At 44.2% G+C, this 23,173-nt stretch overlaps 1 protein-coding gene and 1 long non-coding RNA gene across 13 annotated transcripts in view; one reads left to right on the top strand and one right to left on the bottom strand.

Moving 5' to 3' along the window:
* Positions 1-878: 878 nt before the first annotated feature.
* Positions 879-15,730, bottom strand: LOC123585487. Its single transcript, XR_006706234.1, has 2 exons — positions 15,624-15,730; positions 879-1,216 (listed from the first exon to the last, which is right to left on the bottom strand). It is a non-coding gene; the product is annotated as an uncharacterized LOC123585487 (long non-coding RNA).
* Positions 6,877-23,173, top strand: part of TRMT12 (tRNA methyltransferase 12 homolog) — a 35,482-nt gene continuing 19,185 nt past the window's right edge. For 3 of the 12 annotated variants that reach the window (XM_045453721.1, XM_045453724.1, XM_045453722.1), the window contains exon 1: positions 15,528-17,409. In XM_045453721.1, coding sequence (XP_045309677.1) covers positions 15,841-17,376 — 1,536 coding nt within the window. In that variant the 5' untranslated portion in view covers positions 15,528-15,840 and the 3' untranslated portion in view covers positions 17,377-17,409. Of the gene's footprint in view, positions 7,015-15,527; positions 17,428-18,469; positions 20,109-20,672; positions 23,137-23,173 lie in introns of those variants that run through there. The other 9 variants (XR_006706230.1, XR_006706229.1, XM_045453720.1 and 6 more) reach the window with 8 other exon arrangements.

Genomic DNA, 23,173 nt, shown 5'->3' with positions numbered 1-23,173 from the left:
TTATAACTTGTTCATACTCAGAAAAAGAGCAGCAGATGCCAGAAGGGAGGATCAGTTCTCTTTGAATCCTTTCCTGGTGTTACCATGTGAGAACTGATACACAAATCTGTGTGGCCTGGATCTCTGAGCACAGGATGGCTCAACTGAAATCCTGGAGCAACAGACTTGGGAGAGCAGATCTTGTCCCTTGTTGGTCATTATCTTTCATGGTTCCCCATCTCCTTCTGGACTACATTCAAGGCCTTCTGCACTGCCCACAGGACTTTCCAGATCTGACCCACATTTATCTGTCGACCTCTCCCTGAGTACCCCCTCGTGGTACGTTAGATGCTTAGTACTACCAGAGTCCATTTAAGCTGTCCAGTCAATCCCACGTGCTCGCTGAAACTCTCATGCTTGCACACGCTTTGTTCATTCTGTTCACCATCTGGCAAATTAACCTGTCTCCAAACAAACTCCTCCTTTAAGGAAATCGTCCTACCTCACGGCCTTACTGAAGAAACATCTCCCTCAGATTATGGGTTCTCCTCTTTACCCTCTTTATAATGTTAGTGATTCTGTAATTATTGTAGTGGGGACACGTTACACAATTTGTGGGGCTCACTGCACGATGAAAATGTGGCATCCCCCATTTAAAAATTAAGAATTTCAAGACAGCAGAGCATTAAACCAAGCTTAGGGCACTTCTAAGCCCAGGGCTATGTGCGACTACCACGGTCGCACATCCATGAAGCCAGCCCTTGACCCTACTGTGTGTCTGATAAGGACATTGAGGTCAGAAACTCATCTGTAATCCACATGTTCCCTGATGCTTGGTCAGTGCCCCCCACACAAAGGCACACAAAAATAACGGTTGAATAAATGCATAAATGAATGAATGAGCAATGTTGAAGATAGTTTTTATTTTACAGAAGATTGTATATATTTGTTTCCTATACAAGGGGATGTCAGAGCAAATTGTCACAAACTTGGTGGCTTAAAACAACAGAGGTTTACTCTGTCATAGTTCTGGAGGCTATAAGTCTGAAATCAAGGTGTCAGCAGGGCCATGTTCCCTTTGAAGGCTCTAAGGAAGAATCCTTCCTCTTCTCCTCACTTCTGACAGCTCCAGCAATCCTTGGGGTTCCTTGGCTTATAGCCCCTTCCCTCCACTCTTTGACTCCATCGTCACAAGACCTTCTCCCTTCTGTGTTCATCTCGTGTGTCTTTTTCTCTCCTTAGAAAGACACCAGTCATTGGATTGAGCGCCCACCCTCGTCCACTGTGACCTCACCTTAACTCATTACATCTGCTAAGACCCTATTTCCAAACAAGGTTACCTTCTGAGATTCCAGGTGGATGTGAATTTGAGGGGGAAGACACTATTCAAACCACTACATTTGTTTCTGGGACATTCTTCAGAATGCCTCAAGAATATTTTTTGATGATAACGTCTTTAACAGTTCTTAGGATTTGTAACTTAATTGTATTTGTCAAAGTATAATCTGGAGAACTAGAAGACATTTGGATGTGGTCATATAACCAATATCAACTATGGTTGAAGTATCCTGGAATGTGAAGGGAGCAAAAAAACCCAAAAAACAAAAACAAACAACAACAACAAGAATAGGAAAATGGCCAATTTTCATAAGGAAGATAAGGAGAAATCCAGAAACTGCTAAGTTTCCTGCCAGCTCTGTGCGTATGTAAATGGCTGGGAGCTAGTTGGTTGGAATTTCCTGTACAGTCCCTGTTCCCTGGGGATGGCTAGGTGGTTAGAATGCCCTTGGGCTTAGCAGTTTGCATGTTGTTTATCAAGGGTTAGGAACAGTGTACTACCTTGCATGTGATAAGTAGATAAGATCTGAGAGAAGCCTTTTGAGGGTTTTAATTAAATTCACATTTAGTGGCTTCTTGCTGAATGTTCATTGTTTCATTAATTGTTCAAACTATCACAGAAGCATGAGGGTTTAAGTACCCCCCCCCCACCTGCTTTATTGGGGTATTAAAAGTTGACCAAAATGTAATATATTTAAAGTGTAGAATGTGATGATTTGACATACATATATATTATACACATATACATATGTACCATAATCAAGTTAGTTAACACATCCATCACATCACGGTTACCTTTTTTTTTTCCTTGGGTGGGAATGCTTAAGATCTGCTCCCTTAGCTATTTTCAAATGTATAAAACAGCATTATTAACTCTAGTCACCAGGCCTTACATCAGATGCTCAGAACTTGTCATCTTCTATAACTGAAAGCTTGTACCCTTTGACCAACATCTCCCACTTCCCCCAACCCCTAGCCCCTGTCAGCCACCATTCCATTCTGTGTTTCTATGAGGTCAACCTGTTTGTTTGCTTAGATTCCACCTGTGAGATCATACAGTATATGACTTTATCTGGCTTATTTCACTTAGCATAATGCCCTCCAGGTTCATCCATGTTGTTGCCAATGGCAGGATTTTCTTTCTTTTTTATGGCAGAATAATAATCCAATATATATATTTACATATCATATATAATACAAAAATATATAATATAGTAGGTATATTATAGATGATATATTTATATGATATATGCATTATATAAATATATCTTTTCTTTACCATTCAGTTGTCGATGGACACTTAGATTGCCTCTATATCTTGCCTATTGTGAATAATGCTACAATGAACATGGAGAACAGATAATCTCTTCTAGATAGTTAATTCATTTCCCTAGGATAAATACCCAGAAGTGGGGAGGGCTGGATCATATTGTAGTTCTATTTTTAACTTTTTTAATGTTTATTTTTTGAGAGAGAGAGAGAGAGAGAGAGAGAGAGCAAGCACAAGCAAGGGAGGGGCAGAGAGAGAGGGAGGCACAGAATCTGAAGCAGGCTCCAGGCTCTGAGCTGTCAGCACAGAGCCCAATCCAATACAGGGCTCACACCCACAAAATGTGAGATCATGACCTGAGCTGAAGTCGGACGCTCAACCGACTGAGCCACCCAGGCGCCCCAGTTCTATTTTTAATTTTTGAGGAGCCCCCATCCTGTTTTCCATGATGGCTGCACCAATTTACATTCCCACCAACAGTGCACGAGGGTTCCCTTTTCTCCACACCCTCCCCAACACTTGTTACCTCTTTTCTTTATGATAATAGACATCTTACCAGATGTGAGGTGATACCTGATTTGCATCTCCCTGATGATAAGTGATGTTGAGCATCTTTCACAGAGCTGCTGGCCATTTGTAGGTCTTTTTTGGAAAAATGTCTCTTTGGATCCTTTGCCCATTTTTAAACCAGATTATTTGGTTTTGGTTTTGCTATTAAGTGTTCCTTATATATTTTGGATATTAATCCCTTATTGGATATACAGTTTGTAAATATTTTCTTCCATTCCATAGGCTGCCTTTTCACTTTGCTTCCTTTGCTGTCCAGAAGCACGTTAGGTTTTGTTTTTTTGTTTTTGTTTTTGTTTTGTTTTTTTTTTTTTTTGGTTGTTGTTTTTGCTTTTGTTGCCTGTGCTTTTGGTGTCAGATCCAAAAAATCATTACCAAGACCAATATCAAGGAGCTTTTTCCTCTGTTTCCTTCTAGGAGTGTTAAAGTTTCAGGTCTTACACTTGAGTCTTTAATCCATTCTGAGTTGATGTGTGTGTGTGTGGTGTAAGATAAGCATCCATTTCATTCCTTTCCTGTGGCCATCCAGTTTTCCCAACACCATTTGGTGAAGAGACTATCCTTTCCCCATTGAGTAGTTTTGGTGCTTTCCTTGAAAATTCGTTGACCATATGTGTGTGGATTTAAGATTTTCTCAATGCATTTCCTGCTGAAGAAAGAGGCAAGTGTGGTTAGGTAATAAGAAGAATCATGTTTAACACTCATTTGGTAGTAAAACAAAGCCAGTAGAGTTTTTCCTGCTCTGCAGGTACTGGGCTAGGCCCCTTGTCTCTCCTGCCTTTAACAGAAGTAGAGGAGATGGAGAGGATTTCCATTTAAAGTGTAGAGGCACCACCTAGAGTGCTTCTGTGAGCTGTCCTGGGCCACTGTTGGCACGTTTCCTACTGTTTACCCAGGCTGGCTCCAAACACCTGAATGTTCTCCACGTGCAGTTACCAGACACTGCAGCCGTTTTCTGCAGCCTGTGGTTTTCTTGGTAGGGAGCTTATGACTCTCTTCCTCTCCCTCAAGACTCTTTCCCCTGAGTAGGGCTGTAGAGTGAAACCACTTTGCTGGGAAGCAAAGAGGGAAGCAGGCTTACAGCCTAGAACAGCCTCTGGGTTTTGTCTGGGCACGTGGGAATGCAGAAAACCTCCTGAAAAAGTCCCTGACCCTTCCAAGTGTGGTGGGGACCCCAAGAAGCCTCGCAGATGCACACAAGGGTAGTCACAGCCAACCCAGACCTCCCATTTCCCCATTCTTGAGCATCAGCATAATCTTGAAATCATGTCAAAATTCGAGGTGTTGGGAGGGTCTCCAAGACCGTGGCCCAACCCTCCGTGGGGAGAACCCCAGGAATGAGTTTAATTTCCTATCAGCTGGGAGGAAGAGAACCTTAAAATGAAGTCGAATTATAGATAATAATTATTGGACACTGCCTGTCCCAAATGTAGTGGCTAAATGTCCGGAGCCTCTCACGGCCAAGAGGAGTGAACTCTGTTGGCAGCCTGCACCCTGAACATACCCCAAAACATGCTACAGGGGCCCAGAGCTGAGAAGGAGAGCAATGTAAGCTCAGGCTTTTCTCCAAGCAAACCCAGAGCATTGCCAGAACAGCCAGCAGCAGATCCAGGTTTTGTGGGGCCTGGAGCTTAGAAATTCGTGGCTGTCTTGGGACGCCGGGTGACTCAGTTGATTAAGCATCTGACTTCAACTCAGGTCATGATCTCATGGTCCATAATTTCTAGCCCCATGTTGGGCTCTATGCTGACAGCTCAGAGCCTGGAGCCTGCTTCAGATTCTGTGTCTCCCTCCTCTCTTCCCCTCCCCTGCTCGTGCTCTGTCTCTCTCTGTCTCTCAAAAATGAATAGACGTGGGGTGCCTGGGTGGCGCAGTTGGTTAAGCATCCGACTTCAGCCAGGTCACGATCTCGCGGTCCGTGAGTTCGAGCCCCGCGTCAGGCTCTGGGCTGATGGCTCAGAGCCTGGAGCCTGTTTCCGATTCTGTGTCTCCCTCTCTCTCTGCCCCTCCCCCGTTCATGCTCTGTCTCTCTCTGTCCCAAAAATAAATAAACGTTGAAAAAAAAAATTAAAAAAAAAATGAATAGACGTTAAAAAAATTAAAAAAAAAAAGAGAAATTTGTGACCATCTTTAAAGGATCAAAAAGTATAAACTACCAGCTATAAAATAAATAGGTCATACAGATGTAATGTACAGCATGGTGACTACAGCTAATATTGCTGTGCTGCAAGTTTGAAAGTTCCTGAGAGTAGATCTTAAAAGTTCTCATCACAAGAAGAAACAACTTGTAACTATGTATGATGATGGATGTTACCTAGACTTAGATCACTTAGTGGTGATCATTCCATACTATATACAAGTATTGAATCATTGTATTGTACTCCTGAAACTAATATAATGTTATATGTCAGTTATACCTCAAACAATGAAAAAAAGAACACAAAATTACAAGTATAAAAATAGGAACAAAGCAAATATTTAGAGGCACCTGGGTGCCCCAGTCAGTTGAGCGTCAGACTCTTGATTTTGACTCAGGTCTGATCCCAGGGTCGTGGGACTGAGCCCTGCGTCGGGCTCCGTGCTGACAGCGTGGATGGGGTTCTCTCTCTCCTTCCTTCTCTGCCCCTGCCCCCTTCTCTGTCTCTCAAAATAAATAAGTAAACTTTAAAAAAAAGATTCTCTCTCCATCTGTCCCTCCCCCCCAACTCTAAAATAAAATTAAAAAAAAATTAAAAAGTAAATATTTCAATTAGTTATTTAGAATAAGAAAAGAAATCCCATATTGCTAACTTAAAAAAAAAAAGGTTTATTTATTTTGAGAGAGAGAGAGAACGCATGCAAGGCATGAGTAAGGGAGGGGCAGAGAGAGAGGAAGAGAGAGAATCCCAGGTGGATTCCATGTGGTCAGTGCAGAGACCAACCTGGGGCTCGATCTCACAAACCATGAGATCGTGATCTGAGCCGAAATCAAGAGTCTGACGCTTAACCCGCTGAGCCACCCAGGCGCTCTGACAGTTGTTTCTATTATCGGTGGTTGGAATGTATAAAATATGCAACTTCACAGACATTCTTGCTGTTTTTATTATTGCCACTAGTTTGTGGCCTACAAACATAAGAATTCTGGTAAATTCAAATGTGTGTGTTGCCATCTAATTTTTTAATTTAAAAAGTATACATTTTATTAATGTAGGGAATAGTGAAAAAACAGGATTTTAATTCTTTTCATCTTTGGGACATTAAGAGCAAGTAGTAAATTACTGTCTCCCTTGGGTTTACGCGGAAGAAACAAAGTCGTGTTGGTATCTTTTAAATGTTTTTATGTGAAAAGTGTGTTTTCATGTAACTTTATATGAAAATTTTATAATTTTTCTGACTTAAACTGCATTGATGTAGGTGGCATAAGGGAGTGTGACTCTGGCTTTTTCTTTTCTTATTTAGGTTTTTGGAAAATCCTCAGCCAGCAACCACTTGGTTTTAAAACCTTTTGATCAAAAAATCAAATTGTTTTGTCAGAGAAATTAGCCATTTGTCATTTTTTTTTAAATTTTTTAATTTTTTTTTTTTTTTTTTTTTTTTTTTTTTTGAAGGAGAGAGAGACAGAGCATGAGCAGGGGAGGAGCAGAGAGAGAGGGAGACACAGAATTCGAAGCAGGCTCCAGGCCCTGAGCTGTCAGCACAGAGCCCCATGCGGGGCTTGAACCCACGAACCGTGAGATCATGACCTGAGCTGAAGTTGGACGCTCAACCGACTGAGCTGCCCAGGCGCCCCAGCCATTTGTCATTTTTAAGATGAACGACTTGAGTGACAGGAGATTCTTTCGGAAACTCACAGGGGGGCCAAAGTGAGACCTCAGCATCAGGTAAGTGCTCGCCTGCCTGCTGCGGGTACTGACTGGGCTACCCACGTCGGCTGGCCGGTCTGGCTTCTTTTTCTTTTCCTTCTCACTCTGGGTTCTGTGTTCTTATCCTACAGGAGGTTTCTTCTTGGGGGATATTCATGCTCTTGCTCTATTCTGCCAAAAGGAGATCTAAACAAGAGACGTTGGATACTCCTGAGGTTGGATGGTGAATGTATAATGACTAAGACGTGGAGGCTAGAACACAGGCCTGTAGCAGGACTCTTGTTTCGATATCCCATTCACGCGGTTTAATGAGTGCGGTGTGTTTTTAAATTGCAAGCACGTGTCTTGGTTGAACTTGTGTTGAATGTGATGTTTCACTAAATATCCTACTCTCGGGGAGCCTAGCTGGCTCAGTCGGTATAGCATATGAGTCTTGATCTTGGGGTCATGAGTTTAAGGCCCATGTTGGGTGTAGAGCATGCTTAAAAAATATATACCCTATTCCCAAGTTCTTTTCTAAGGTGTGGCATGTTTATAATGAAAATGCTATGTTATCTAGCATATTCCTAACAGAATACTAACCAGGCATTGTTGAAAACTGAATCTTCCATTTAAAATTGTACATGCCAGGGATGCATGTGGGTGGCTGAGTCGGGTAAGCATCCAACTCTTGATTTTCACTCTGGTCGTGATCTCACGGTCGTGAGAGTGAGCCCCATGTTGGCTTCTACGGTGGGCATAGAGCCTGCTTGCGGTTCTCTTTCTTCCTCTCCCTCTGCCTCTCCCCCACTCACAGGTACTCTCTCTCTCTGTCTCCCTCTCTCTCTCTCTCAAAAAAAAAAAAAAAAAAAAAAATATATATATATATATATATATATATATATATATATATATATATATGCCTGAAGCTTAGAAGAAACTTCCTGCACACTAGCTGCTGACACCTTACTTTTGAAACTTGGTTTCTCCTCTGTGACTCATATCCTTCCAGTGCCCACCATCAGAGAACATGCTCACATCACCACGGGACACCTGGTCCTGTACTTCTGTGTCAGGATGCTGGGCGAAGCAGTGGCTAGCCATAGAAGTATCTCCAGCAGCTATTCCTAAACCTGAACGCTGGCAAGAAGTGAACTACACACAGAAGAGACTGCAGTCACACTAATGTATCCCACTACACCCAACGAAGCGTATTCCAGCTTAACTTCACCTACTGAGTCCCCGAAATGCCGGCATCCACGCCTTACGGGAGGGGAAGGTGGCGCGGAGCAACACAGTGATCTTAACCGTTTGTGGTTAAGTCCTCTTACTTTTGCAAATTCCACAAAAACACCCGACCCTGTGAAATCACTGTCAAAGGCTTCATCCATTGGAAAGAGCCAATGCACCTGATAGGGCCTGAAGCTTAAGCTTTCTTACCATCACAGTAAATCTGCTTCTCAGAACAGGAAAGGGACTCAAAGGCTAATGCTGTCCAAAGGTTAATTCTTGTGTAGATGGAGCCACCACTCCTTAATCCAGCGGGGTGCGATGGTTACACGTTTAGTCACCCGAACGCAGAACAAGCTGACTCTGCAAAGTCACTTCTGTACTAACAGTTATTTACCGCACGCCCCCTTGCCTAGGCACCGTGCCGAGCCAGAGAGAGTGGGTCCCTGCTCCTGAAGGCGTCGCTGTTGGTAAAGTGGGTCTCTGTACCCTGCGGCATGCACCACACGTGAGAAATGAACAGAGTTTAATGGCACACTAATGGAGGCAGGAGTTCCTTCAGATTAGAAGGCGCGGTAGGGACAGGGAGGCAGAATGGTGGGGGAAGGTAGGAGGCAGTGATGCCCAAGCAGAGTTTAAGAATAAGGAGGGGCGGAGGGCCTGGGTGACTCAGCGCCTGATTCTTGGTTTCAGCTCAGGTCTTGAACTCACCGTTCGTGAGTTCGAGTCCTGCGTCTGGCTCTGAGCTGACAATGTGGAACCTGCTTGGGATTCTCTCTCTGTCTCTCTCTGCCCCACCTCTGTCTCCCTCTCTCTCATTCTCAAAATAAATAAATAAAAATGTATAATAATAAAGAAAAAAAGAATAAGGGGGGTTTAGGTGGAGAGGAGGGATAGGAATGCCCTTCTACCTTTTCTCTGGGCTGTGATAGGTCAACTCCTGTAGTGATTTCCCAAAGCCTAAAGGCAAATGGACCAACCAGGTGAGTGAAAAGTATCCAGTGGGCAGAAGGAAGATGGAGAGTGTGTGCACAGAGGCCTCACTACAGCCAGACAAAGGAAGTGATGAAATCCCTAAGCCCTCCCTTTGGAAATGTCACCAGTCTCTTTGCCCACGAAGCACCCTCTGGTGGAGATACCTTGGAATCCGAACTATAGAAATGATCCCTGAAAGTATAGTCTTTGATACCTTGTAATACAAATACACTCAGACTGAGCCTCTGGAAAAAGCCCCAGGCTTTTAACCTGCACTTCTCTCAGCTCTAGTAGCTGTGTGTTTTACTTCGAAATCTTGGAAAAGAGCTAAAGTGCTAACATAGTATGTACTTTATTACATGTAGGCAGATACAGAAATTAAACATAGGAGACGCAAAAAAAAATGAAAGGAGGAAAATTTAGTATTTCCCCTTCTTACCCACTAGACCATCTCGCATACTCACACTGCATCATTTTAGAGACGTCTGAACACTGGTGTTGTCAAATTGTGCTTGCTTGATAGCAGTGCGGGGTAATGGTTAAAAATGTAGACTCAGGAGTCAGCTGGCCTGGGTATGAAGCCTGGCTGCACCACTTCCTAGCTGTGTAACAACTTTAATCGCCTCTTTTAAAGAACATGAATGATAAAAAACCAGCTCTTGGAAAAGTTCATTACTATACAACATTGAAATTAGTGCCTGGCACCTGATGAGCGCTTTGTAAATGTTACTTATTATTTTTCTCAGTGTCACTATTAAAAATACCTTTAAATCTGGGGTGACTGGCTGGCTTAGTTAGTGGTACATGTGACTCTTGATCTTGAGGTCCTGAGTTCGAGCCCCATGTTTGGCATGGACCCTACTTTAAAAAATACTTTTAAATCTTTTTTTTTTTTTTTAAATTGTGCTTTAAAAATTTAAAAATCCCAGGTGGGAGGAAAAGGCAAGAGAAGTCTGGAAGGACTTCCTGTAAAAGATGTTCCTAGTTAAATTCGAATTTTCAGAGTTTGCAGAGTGAAGATGAAGGCAACAAGAGTCAGCTCAGCCCTTTCTTAGCTGAACTATGTTATTAAAACTTCTTCATAGATGTTGGGCTTTGCTCTTATGTCTACTTGCCGTCTTTTATCCCAACCCCTGTCCAGAGCCCCTTTGTTGTTTCCAGGGTTTTTGCCCCCCTGCTTACTGTGTAGAGGAATGTTGCTTCATGGCTGATGTTTGCTCACTCTCCCTTTTTTGTCCTCGATCAACCCCACAATCAAAAAGTAAAGCCAGTCCACTTCCCAGCCTCCCCAGCCATCAGGGGTGGCCTTGGGACCCCTTTCTGTCCCAGAGGGGTAGTGGAAGTCCATGGGGCAGACAATTCTTTCTCTTTGCTCTGCCCTATTCTTTCTGCCTTGGTTTGCACACAGAGCCTAAAAGCGTAGTGGCCATATTGACACCTCAAGGATAAAAGGGTCACGCTAAGGCTGAGGAGGAGGCTATTTTACTGCCGAGTTCCCTGAAGGCTACACAAGCCTTGGACTTCCTTTTATATGAAAAAATACATATCTCCTCACCCACTGTTGAGCTGCTGTTCCTTGGAGGTTTTGTTAATTGCTGCCAAACACATTCATGTATCTGGATTGGCCACGTCGTAAGGTCAATAGAGCTGAATGAAGAAAGGCCCGTTGGAGAAGGGTAGGCCCCTGAGGGTGTCCAAACCGTGAGAAACCCAAGAACTTTGCTCAGAGTTGCAACTACTGTGGTGCTGGTTGTTGCTGCCATCTAGTGGCAACAACTTGGAACTAAAACGCTCACCTGGGCCACAGACTGTTTTTCCGCAGATCCTTCTTTCCTTCCATCATTCGTTCATTCATCCATGCACTCACAAACTCACATGTTCATTCTAGAGATATTTTATGAGAATGTACTGTATGTGGCGGGTCCTCATAAATACAATAAGGAAATACAATAATGGGGGGAAACCTAGCTCCTTACCCACCCCCCCCTTGAAACTTACACACTGTGGAAAGATAGCCATTAATCAAATCAACATGAAAAATATGACTGGAAAGGGCTCTAAGAGAGGAACATGATGCTATGAGAATTATTGGTAGGTATTTTCCTTATTGGGGAGATGGATAGGAGGTTAGAGAAGGCTTTCCTGAGGATGTTCTGACTGGCCTTAGGAAGGGAATTTTCTGGGCAGTGAGACCCGTCATGAAAGTGAGCTCAGCAAAGAGAGGGAGTGTGTTGAGTACAGAGGAATAAGAGAGGACCATGTGTTTAAATTATAACTTGGTATTAAGCATTCTAGTGGGTTTTTTTTTAATGTTTATTTCTTTTGAAAGAGAGAGAGAGAGTGCAAGTGGGTTAGAGGCAGAGAGAGAATCCCAAGAAGGCTCCAGGCTGTCAGTGCAGAGCCTGACATGGGGCTTGATCTCACAAACCATGCGATCACGACCTGAGCCAAAATCAAGAACAGGATGCTTAACCAACTGAGCCACCCAGGTGCCCTTAGGCATTCTAGTTTTTTGAATTAAGACTATGGTTGTTAATTATAATGATTATAATATAATAATGATCTGATCATAAGCTGAAAAGATACAGGCTAACAGACAACTAGAGAACACTCAACCACCAACAGTGGAACACACATTCTTCTCAAGTGCATGTGGAACATTCTCCAGGATAGACCATATACTATGTCACAAAATAAAGCCTCGATAAATCTAAAAGGCAGGCTTGAAAGTATATATAGTATGTTCTCCGGCCACAATGGAATGCAATTATTAACGAGTTAAAGTGAGAACTTTTTATATTTAAAAATAGTGTTGGGGCACCTGGGTGGCTCAGTCAGTTAAGCATCCGACTTTGGCTCAGGTCATGATCTCACGGTTTGTGAGTTTGAGCCACACATTGGGCTTTGTGCTGACAGCTCAGAGCCTGGAGCCTGTTTCAGATTCTGTGTCCCCCCCCCCCCCCACTTCTCTGCACCTACCCTGCTCGTGCGCTCTCTCTCTCTCTCTGAAAAATAATAAAATTTAAAAATTTTTAAAAATAAAATAAAAATGTTGCTAAAATTTGCTATTTGGGGGACACCTGGGTGACTCAAGAGCGTCCAACTCTTGATTCCAGCTCAGATCATGATCCCAGGGTCATGGGACTGAGCCCTGTGTTGAGCTCCATGCTGGGTGTGAAGTCTGCTTAAGATTCTCTCTCTTTATCTGCTCCTCTCCCCAGCTTGTGCTTCCTCTCTCTCTCTCTCGCAAAGAAAAAAACTTGCTATTTTTGAATTTTTACAATTTTAAACATTACAAAGTCTCAAGCTCTGGGTATCATAATATAAATTATTCAAATCCCATTCCCCTAATGGAACATTCAATTATGGCATAATGTACTTTGTAATGTGACCATGTAACTCTTTATAGAATAAAACAAAGCTTATGAAAAAATTCCTTACCATCTTGGGGCTTTATTTCAAACACCCTGACATAAAATAAAGGGAGTAAAAATAATAGTACGTTACCAGTGAAATAAGCAAAGGTGTGCAGTCCACTCAGGAAGCTGTGAGACAAGGTCTAGGGCACTGTCACTGACACCGAGAGAAGGGGATTCTTTGGGGGAACTGTGTGGCAGGTAAAGTCCATTCAAAATGGAGGTGGCTTTGTTGTGAGTGCTGAGGACAAGGGGAGGCATAAGTAAAAGAAAAGTCTCAGGTTTGTGACATGAGCAACTAGATAGACTGGCAGGGGCATTTCATGAGCTAAAGAGGAGTGGGGGGAACACAGGCTGAGTTCAATTTTGGAAGTATTGAATGTGAAGTGTCTGGGAAACATCAAATGGGAATCAATCTGGGAAACAAATATGGTGGCAGGGGGGCCGATGAGAGGAGGTAGACAGGTGTACCCATGGGAAGAAGCATTCAGTGAGGTAGGAGGAAAAGCAGTAGAACGTGTTCTTCAAAATGAAAGAGAGGGATGGCTTGATCTCTCCTCCATGCTCACAAAACACTTGAAACTGCAACTCCAATAGCACCTAACTGATGGCATCAGAGGTATTTGGGAGTGTACGTATAACTCAGAATAGAGATCCGTGGAGGGAGGTTAGCAAACAGTTGTTCAAAAATTGCAGAAGTGATGCTAAAATGAATGAACAAATGAAGAGGCACCTAGGGGAAGGGAAAGGCATTCCAGGTGAAGCCGGTGAAGTGGAGAACAGAAGGAAGAGAAAAATAAGAACGTGAACAAACTTATTCCTCTTTATTTCTAGACTCCAGGGTCTATCAAGCCATGGAGGAAAGCTCTTGTGTATACGGCCAGCCCAACACCATTTGGAACCTCCTTCCTACATGAAAACTGACAGCCCTTAACCAACCGAAGGCAGCCTCTCTTATAAGAAGCTGGTGGATAGTCTCTTGGTCTTCCACGTGTTGGCATCTCATCAATAAGAGGTGGTAACAAACTCATCTCCAGCTGGGGTCTCTCGGACAACAACTCTAATGGATATTTTTAATTCATATGGAAATAAATAATTCTGGCCACTTCAGGAAAAGCAGTTTGTGATAAAGTTTGCCTCCTCTCTCTCTCTCCTTTTCTCTCCAGTTAACTTCCGTGACCTACTTCTCCTTTACTAAGTAGTTATCCTCTTCTGCATTTGAACTCACGGGTTGTCTACAAGCTTGTTTACTATCGTCATTGCTGGTTGCTTTTGCTTTGTTGTCATTTTAATGAGTTCACATGGTAGAAGTGGTGGGGAAAGTGAGGTCATGTGCTTGAGGGAAGGTGGATCAAGGTGGCCATGCACAAGTGGGGCTCATTTGTAAAACTTTTTTAAAGGATGATTTCTAACTCTCAAATATTTAGTTTTCAAATCTACCCCCCCCCCCAATATTTTGTTTACTTCAGATTAAAAGTAGGATATATCTGGGTCAAAGTCTGCACTACATTATCTTAATTATTGTTGCAAGGTGTTAGACTGACTTTGGAACAGAAGGAAAACCTAGAGAAAAAAACACTTTGCAAGATATGACTTTTATCACCTCCCACTACAAATAAAATGAAAGGGAGTTTCCATTTGTATGGAACCCAGAAAACAATGTTTTTGCTGCCTCGGGGATCTTCTAAAGATTTTTATAAGATATAAAGATAACATTTGTTCATCATATACAATTTGTAACTGGAGAAAAATGTACAAAAGAAAAAGGAATCACTTATAATTATATCACATTTAGGGAGTCACCGTTCACATTTTAGATCCTGCCCTAATAAACTTTTTAAAATACATAAATAATATCATCTAAGGCATAATTGTATATTTTTCAATTTAACATTGCAAAAGGAGTAACTTACCATGTCATTAATATTTCTTATAATCATGACCATTGTTTAATATTTCCATCTAAAAGATGTATCATAATCCATTTAACCTTTCATCTGTACATTTAAGTAAAACAGTAAGGAGTCTTAGTTTATAATTCTTTGTTTGAATTTCTAATCATTCTACATTTATGGAATGGATTACTGCTTGAATGGGTACAAACATGTTCAAGTCTCTTGGTGATCAATCATTCTCTTAATTACTACAGTATTTGCCAAGAAATGACTGTGACCAGGAACTATATAAAATACTGGGGATATAGCAGTAATTTTCCAGCATTTCTGGCATGCCCTGGACATAGGCTAAGCCAATTCTGGTGAGCAGAGAAAGCCATTAGACAGACACCTAAGTGCTTTTAGTTAGAAGCCATTGGATTGACATATACAGGAATGGAGAGTCCCAAGGATATATGGGGCACCAAAAGGGTCTTCTACTCTGTCCCACTTAATTTTTTGTCTCCATGGAATCTGAATTTTAAACATAAAGACAAAACTGACAACAACAACTCTGATCGATACTGAATAGGTGTCAAGAAACAAGAAACTGTTTTAGTCATAGCCTGGTGCCTCCCATACAGAGAGACCTGAATTGGAAGTCTTAATGAATGTTAACCTCTCTGGGTCCCAACATCCTTGGTATAGAATGGTCGGAGGTAAGTAGAATGAATAGGGCTTCTTTACAACTCTTATTTTTCACCATTTGAATTTAGGTGTAGGGGAATTACTCTTTGTCCTCATTAGCTGTATCAAAGCATTTCAAGGGGCTATTAATCTACTATCTAACCAGTTCAACTTATTCCATATATCTCTTTTGAGTATCTACTCTTTACGAGCCACTGTTCAAAGCGTTTTATATATATCTATAATCATAGCAATCATCTGAGAAAGTTAACATAAATCCCAGTTCATAGGTGAAGCTTCTGGTTCTGAGAGGTGATATGATTTACTCAGATGCTTCTGACTTCCAAACACTTTTTTTTTTATACTGTAGGACAATGAGTTGGTGACGACTATCTTAAGGAAAAGGAATGAGGAAGCTATAGTTGACTCCTCACTCTCAGCAAATACCGTGGCCACTGACACTGACCTGAGAGCAGCATGAGACTATGGAAACCATGCCTTTCTCCAAATCCAGCCCATCATTCCAAGTGCACTTCTCTCTTTGGATTCGTGAGCATAACTGAAGAGAGTGCACGAGGGTTCTAGCGGATATCGACTAATTTTAAGTTTTCGAGCCCAGAGAATTTCTTGTTTTAACTAATCTCCCGTTAAGCCGAAGCAAGGCATGGTCAACCACAACAAAGATGGCGGCAGCAACGTCTCCACGGCAACGGCGACGCATTTGTCCGCAAGCGCACCAACCTTTTGTTCCGGCCTGCCATTTTGACGTCACTTCCGGCTCCGGCGGGCGGTGTGCGCGCAGCTCTTCCTGTTGCTGCTGTGGTGGAGATCCCGGTCCTGATGAGTGGAGTCTGAGTGAGTCTCGCGGAGGGACTCGGAGAGAATGGGGCACCAGCAGCATGGAAAGGGAAGGTGGGAAGAACGCGGCTGTTGTCGCAGTTGTGACTGAGCCTCGGTTTACCCAGCGATACAGGGAATATCTCGAGAAGCAGAAACTCTTGGATAGACAGCACCGTGTGGCAAAGATGCCGGATGGCACCGTGGCGCTACCCGTGCTGGGCGAGGCTTTCCGTGAACAGCACCTGCGGGAGCTGAGGAATTGTGTGGCCCCAGGCAGCACCTGTATAGTAACCCAGCTCCTGGATCCTGTTCCCTCCAAGAAGGCTCAGAGTTGTTCACCTGCCCAAAGGCTGTGTCTTGAAGTGAGTCACTGGGTAGAGGGCCGGGGAGTGACGTGGTCAGCTGAGTTGGAGGCTGATTTGCCCCGATCTTGGCAACGGCATGGTAACCTCTTGTTGCTGAGTGAAGACTGTTTCCAAGCCAAGCAGTGGAAAAATCTGGAACCAGAACTCTGGGAGACTGTTGCGTCGGCCCTTGGCGTCCGTCGTGTGGCCAAACGAGGGCGGGTATCACCAGACGGCACTCGAACACCAGCCGTGACTCTGCTGCTGGGCGACCATGGCTGGGTAGAGCATGTCGATAATGGGATCCGATATAAGTTTGACGTGACCCAGTGCATGTTCTCCTTCGGAAACATCACCGAGAAGCTTCGAGTGGCATCGCTGCCCTGTGCCAGAGAGGTGCTGGTGGATCTCTACGCAGGGATTGGCTATTTTACGTTGCCCTTCCTGGTCCATGCTGGTGCTGCCTTCGTCCACGCCTGTGAGTGGAACCCCCATGCTGTAGTTGCCCTGAGAACTAATCTTGAGATCAATGGAGTGGCAGATCGGTGCCAAATACACTTTGGGGATAACAGAAAACTGAAGCTCTCAAACATTGCAGACAGGGTGAACCTGGGGCTGATTCCCAGCTCTGAAGAAGGCTGGCCCATTGCCTGCCAGGTGCTAAAACAGGATGCTGGGGGCATTTTGCATATCCACCAAAATGTGGAATCTTTCCCAGGGAAGACTCTCCAGCCTCTTGGAAGCAGTGAAATGGAGAAGGAGCATTGGCCTTATCCTCAGCAAATTATCACCAACCAAGGGACAAATGGAGCTACCGGGGATTCTAGGAGAAAAACGCTGCCAGCAGCCACCAAACCAGAGTGGCAGAGGTGGGCAGAATCTGCAGAAACTCGTATTGCCACCCTTCTTCGGCAGGTGCACGGGAAACCATGGAAGACACAAATCCTGCACATCCAACCAGTGAAATCCTACGCTCCCCACGTGGACCACATAGTCTTGGATCTGGAATGCCGCCCCTGCCCTCTAGTTGGCTAGAGAAGGTGGATCCTGAGACCCAAGGATCTACATGTGAGTGAACCTTAATACGTAAGTTTAGGCTGGGTTCTCACCCCTCTTTTCTCCTGGCAACCTATTTTAATATTTTGTGGCCCTGAATGCAGGCTCTAGACCAATCCGAGTCATTGCATTTGTCTTCTGTTAACACATTGAGAATGAACTACATATCTGGGAGAAGCAGTATGGCTCATTAAAATGAGGCCAGGGCATTTCTGACTTCTGACTTCAGTTCTGTCTTACCTTGGGTGGGTGATTCCAATATTCTTTTGGCCTTGAATTTCCTCACTTGCAAAATGAGGATTTCTTTGAATGGTCTCATACGGCTGTTATCTAATAAGCAGTTGTTATCTAATAAGCCTTGGTTATTTTAGAGTGAAAGAAAGACACAGTGCTGTTTCCAAAATCACTCCGGCTACAATATGGAAAATCAGCCAGAGTGGGGCCAGGATGGAAGCAGGGAGACCGGTGATGAGATTTCTGTGGTTGTCCAGGCAGGAGATGGTGGTGGCCTGGACTAGGGTGGTGGCAGTGGGAAGTGGATGGATTTGAGATATAAAATTGATGAGACTAAGCAATAGAGTCCAAATCAAAGCAATCAAACGGTGCAGCTTTGTTATTAAGACTGAATTAGGGAAGGAAAAGGATAAGAATTACTGTAGTGTATTAACTTCATTCCCTTGCTTTAGCGTTGCTAAATGAGTGTTGGGGAGGATGTCTTATGTATCAGGTTAGTTGTTGTAGAAAAGAGGTTAAGAATGACTGCTTTAAATTATAGGGAAACTAGCTTTCCAGCTTTAAGCTTGTACAAAAAGCTAGCTATTTTATTCGAGGGAGGGAGGGAGGGAGGGAGGGAGGGAGAGAGAGAGGGAGAGAGAGAGAGAGAGAGAGAGAATCCTAAGCAGATTGCATGCTCAGCGTGGACTCCAGCGCGGGGCTTGATCTCACAACCCTGGGAGTTGGACAATCAACCTACTGAGCCACCCAGGTGCTCCTAAGCTAGCTATTTTTAAAGTTCAGATTAAAATCTTAGATTTTAACAGGCCTCAGATTCCCTTTCCGTGTTCCTTCTCAGGTGGACATCAGGGCCAACGTGAGGAGCTCTAGGGAGTGAGAGATATTCTGCAGGGTTTCTCAAGCGTCACTTTGTTTTGTGACTGTCTGCCAGCACCATTGTGTGCCCCTGGAATGACTGATCGCAGAGAAGCACTGTTTACCTTTGGAATGACTAATAGTTGAGAATCACTTTTTGGAGCTGTGTTTTCGTGCACTTCGAAGCCATCTGGGCTTGTGTGCCTGATGAAGGACGCACAGGGAAGTTGTGCTTTCTCAGGATTATGACTGTGTCTGGCATTCAGCTTGTTGGGCTCGAGCTGGGGCTGCTCGTCCTTCTCGGGACAGCGTCAGTAAGGACAGGATTGGTGCTGTTTATGCTTCCACGCAAATTAAGTGCCTGCTGTCTATATGAGCTGCAGATGCATTCGATACAGACCCTGTCTCTGAGGAGTTCACAACCTAGCAGCAGAAATAACACAAAAACTCAGAGCTGGAATACAGTAGGTACCGTAAGAGTGATAGCACCATGTAGAAGTGCAAAGGTGAAGAAAAGTTTTCAGAATGGGGAAGCCTTCAGAGGGGTAGTGTTTGACCCGGCTCTTAAAAACTGGGTAAGATTTTGTTAGTGAGTCAGGCTGGAAACAGATGCTAGCGGAAGAAAAGAGTGAGTGCAGAGAGTTGGCTCAGAAGATGTTTGGAGCACCATCACTAGAGCAGTCCGTAACAGAAGAAGCAGCGAGAGGTGTGTTGAAGATGGAGGTCGTTGTAAGGATGAAAAAGAATAGTGTCCGGTACCCAGTAAGCCCCCAGGAAGTGGTAGCCGTCGTGGGATCCTACCACAGAAGGGGGCCTGACTGGTCCATTACCATCCCACCGAGTGGCCTGTGTTTGCCCGAATCCTCTCCTCTTCCCCATATTGGTTTCTGACACGCGTGCCTGCAGCTTTTGTGCCTCCGGCTAAAAATGCCATGCTGGGACTGGAGGCTGCGTGGGGAGGAAGGAAGGCAGGGGAGAAACAGGGAGGAAGGGGGGTCAGGGAGCCACGTGGCTGGGGGCTGAGGAGTTACCTTTCTGACCTAAGCTATGGATGGGCCGCTGACATCAGATACACCTGACTGGTCTCGTTCGACCTGTTACGTACACATCAGGCCTTGAGTGTTCAGTGGTCAAAGAAGATTGACATGGATTCTGCCTTCGTGGAATTGAGGTTCCACTCATACACTTTCTGGCCTCCCTTCTTTCTCTGTGACCTGAGGCAGTCTCTCAAGATTTAGTGTCCTCGTCTGTACATACAGGTTAACAAGTGTACGTAGCCCGAAGCATACTTGTTAGGGTTAAGCGAGTTAACGGACCTGAACCGTCAACACCGTGACTGGCACATAGTGAGTACTTCAGTCTTCGTGTAAGGTGAACTGCCCGTTCCTACTTTGGGTGTGAGGAATTGCTGTACATTTGCTTTAGTTAAAGTAGAGGGTCCTTGTTTTGAAAAGCCATTCACTGATTAATTGGGATGTACCGTGTACTCTCGCTGTCAGGCACTGTGCTGAGGGCCAGAGACACAGAGGTGAGTAAAGCTGAGTCCTGGGGGGCATGTGACTCTTGATCTCTGGGTGGTAAGTTCAAGCCCCATGTGAGGTGGGACAAGTACTCAAAATCTTTAAAAAAAAAAAAAAATTAAAAAAAGCCGAGTCCTGCCCAGAATGGGAGGGATCACTTCTGGTGACGTGGACACAGAGGAAACAATGTTAATACTGGGCACTAAGTGCTGAGACAGAAATAGACGGGTGTTGACAGGCACACACAATGGAGGCAGCTGTCCACGTTCGGGGGTGTGGGTTAGGGGAAGCGGAGAGTGTGGCTGGGAAGGTGGGAGCAGGGACGCTTCACTTGAGACTTAAAGAATGAGCCAGAGGGGCGCCCGGGTGGCTCAGTCAGTTAAGTAGCCAGCTGTCTTGATTTCGGCTCAGGTCACGGTCTCCCAGTTTCATGGGTTCAAACCCCGAGTTGGGTTACTGTGCACTGACCGCACAGAGCCTGCTGGGATTCTCCCTCTCTCTCTGCCCCTCCCCTGCTCCCGCTCTCTCTGTCTCTCTCAAAATAGATAAATAAACTTGAAAAAAAAAAAAAAAGAGAGAGAATGAGCTGGAGTTATGTGTGAATGGAAGAAAGTAAGGGTCCCCTAAGCCTTTTCTCCACCTTGAGTGTGTCCGTTTACGTTACAGTCTCCTCCGAGCACTTGCTGGATTGGCCTGGTCAGAAAGAGGCACCTAATGGAACCGAGGAAAAAAGACTGAAAGGATCAGGAGGCTCATGGAGGCTTGGTCACCTCGGTCCGGGAACGTTTAAAAGTGCTGAAGCTTCCTCCGTGAGCATCAGTATTAGTTGTCACTTAGGGGGCACCGTTTGATGGAGAGGTTGTGATTAAAAAACAGTGACGATAACTTTATTAAACTCCCTCAACTATGAGTTGCTTTATTCATTAACTTCATGATTTTAATAAGTGATGCGCATCTCTTGGCCTAGGGAGTATAATGCATGCATGTTAAATATAAAAACATAGAAATTTGAAATGATGAGAAACACATAAATAGCATTTTGAATTCACTTTCTCCCACCCTGGACACGTGTCACTATATGTCATTCTGAACAGCCTCGGGGTGCGGCCGCTTCACACTGGGCAAGCCGTGACACTCGTCATTTTCTTGGCCTTTGGTAGCGTCCTCTTGTGCGTACTGATCATTACTCAGCTGACGCTTCAGGGGATGGTCGGCAGATCTCGGAACTTCTCCGTGGCCCTCTCCCGTTTGGCATTCCAACCTCTAAACTCGCTAACTGGGCTCCTGGGACTCCCAGTACCATCTCCGCCTCAGGGAGTCGGCTGGGCTCCACCCGGCTTCCCCCTCGTCCTGCCACAGCCGGGGAACTTTCTCCAGGCAATAGGCTGGAGCCATCAAACCATTAAATGGCTCGCCTTATTTTTATCTCCCGTGGATCATTGTCCTTCATTGCCTTGAGGATAGTTGTTTCTTATATTTTGTGTAGCTTTTTTTTTTTTAACTCTTTAGAAGTTTATAATAGCGTATAAATTTACTAGTTTTCACAATCACTGAAGAAACTCACGTTAGCAATAATAAATACAGATCAGTACTTAAGCTGACACAAAACTTCAACATATAAAGTTCATAAGAATTTCTTACCACAATTGTGTTAGGATCCCTACCTATGTTATAAACCGAATGTAAAACTATTAACACTAAGTACAGGGGAAATTTTCTGATGAGATTTGAGACTGCCTGCAAGATTACTTGATCAACAATCACATAATTTCAGAGAGGGCCCAAACTGTCAGAACAGGTGTTTGCTTCTGGCTTTTTGAAGGTGAAGGTTGAATCAAAGGCAAATAGAAAATAACGAATATGAGGCTACAACTGCGGTTTGGAACATACCACACACATGCACACGCACGTATCCACCACACTTATGTACCCTGTCGTCTCCTGGATGGAGTGGCCCATGCAACGAAGCTCTCTCTACGCTATTAGGTAGGTATTTATAGATGGACAGACAGACGGTCCTAGTTTCCTTTTTTAGTCATTGAATTTTGCTTTTTTAAATGAAAGCTATATGTATGCATAGTTTCATAACTCAAGCGAAGGTCAACAAAACTTGATGAGTAAAACTGCAGCTGCACAACACCGAACAAAGCAACTGGCTCAATCCTACACGGCTCCTTTTCTCTTGTTTTTGTGTCTTCTGTCAACAATTTCAGCTGGGCCCATGTGCCAAAGGGGATGCAGGATCTAAGCAACATGTACCAGCAGGAGCCATGAGAGTACGTATGGAACTGAGCCCTGAGGGTGCTGGGTGAGAAGCAGTTTGCGTTCATGTAGGACCCCACTCCCCCATCATTATAGTCTGAGGAGACCTATGGGAACATTTCGAGGAACACCCTACTAACCTACTATACTTACGGCGTCATACTCATTAGGCCAGAGAAACAATGAGCTAGTATATTGTACTCCGAATAATCACTAATACCATCCAGCAACCTGTTCCATCAGTGAAATTTTTAGGGCTACTGGTCTGCTTGAATGCCAAGATTGCTCCTTCACGGTAAAGAACAGATTTTTCCATCTCACCCACTCATCAGTGTTCCTCCGTCAAGGAAGCACGCCAACCTCTGTATGCTCCTTTGTGGGAATTCGGGACTTGGGAATACTGCTCTGACTCCTATCCTGGGTGATATAGAAGGCTGCCAGTTTTCGGTGGGATCCACAGCACATAAAGTCTCTGTAGCAGGTACAGGTTGCGGTGTAATTAGCTTTGTTTCATGGACCATTCAATCCAGGAGATTCTATGGTACAAGAGTATCTGTGATAAGCAAAGCAGCCATGGAAGTTTAGGACAAGCTCCAATGGGAAAATCACAAGGTAGTCTCAAGTGGATGTCTGTAGCAAGGCCAGATGGTATGCAGCAGAGAGCCAGGCGTCATCCAAAAATGGCTCCTGGCATGCTAATGGGCATTGGTAGAATCTGAGCATCTTCTGGGACTTCGGGTAACCATGTAGCCAGAGTTGCCCATCATGAGCTGAGTTTTGTCAGACCCTTCAAGTCAAACCATCATAAGGTGGAAGTGGTACATCTGGGATGGATGGCGAGAGCCAGAGGAAACGAATAGGTGCACAGGTAGGTGGCCCAGACTCCTGTGTCATGTTTATAATTC

The sequence above is a fragment of the Leopardus geoffroyi genome, chromosome C3 (assembly GCF_018350155.1).
Source record: "Leopardus geoffroyi isolate Oge1 chromosome C3, O.geoffroyi_Oge1_pat1.0, whole genome shotgun sequence".
In the NCBI taxonomy this organism is placed as follows: Eukaryota; Metazoa; Chordata; class Mammalia; order Carnivora; family Felidae; genus Leopardus; species Leopardus geoffroyi.
Note: the sequence above shows the minus strand (reverse complement) of the source record. Positions and strands in the feature narration are given on the sequence as shown.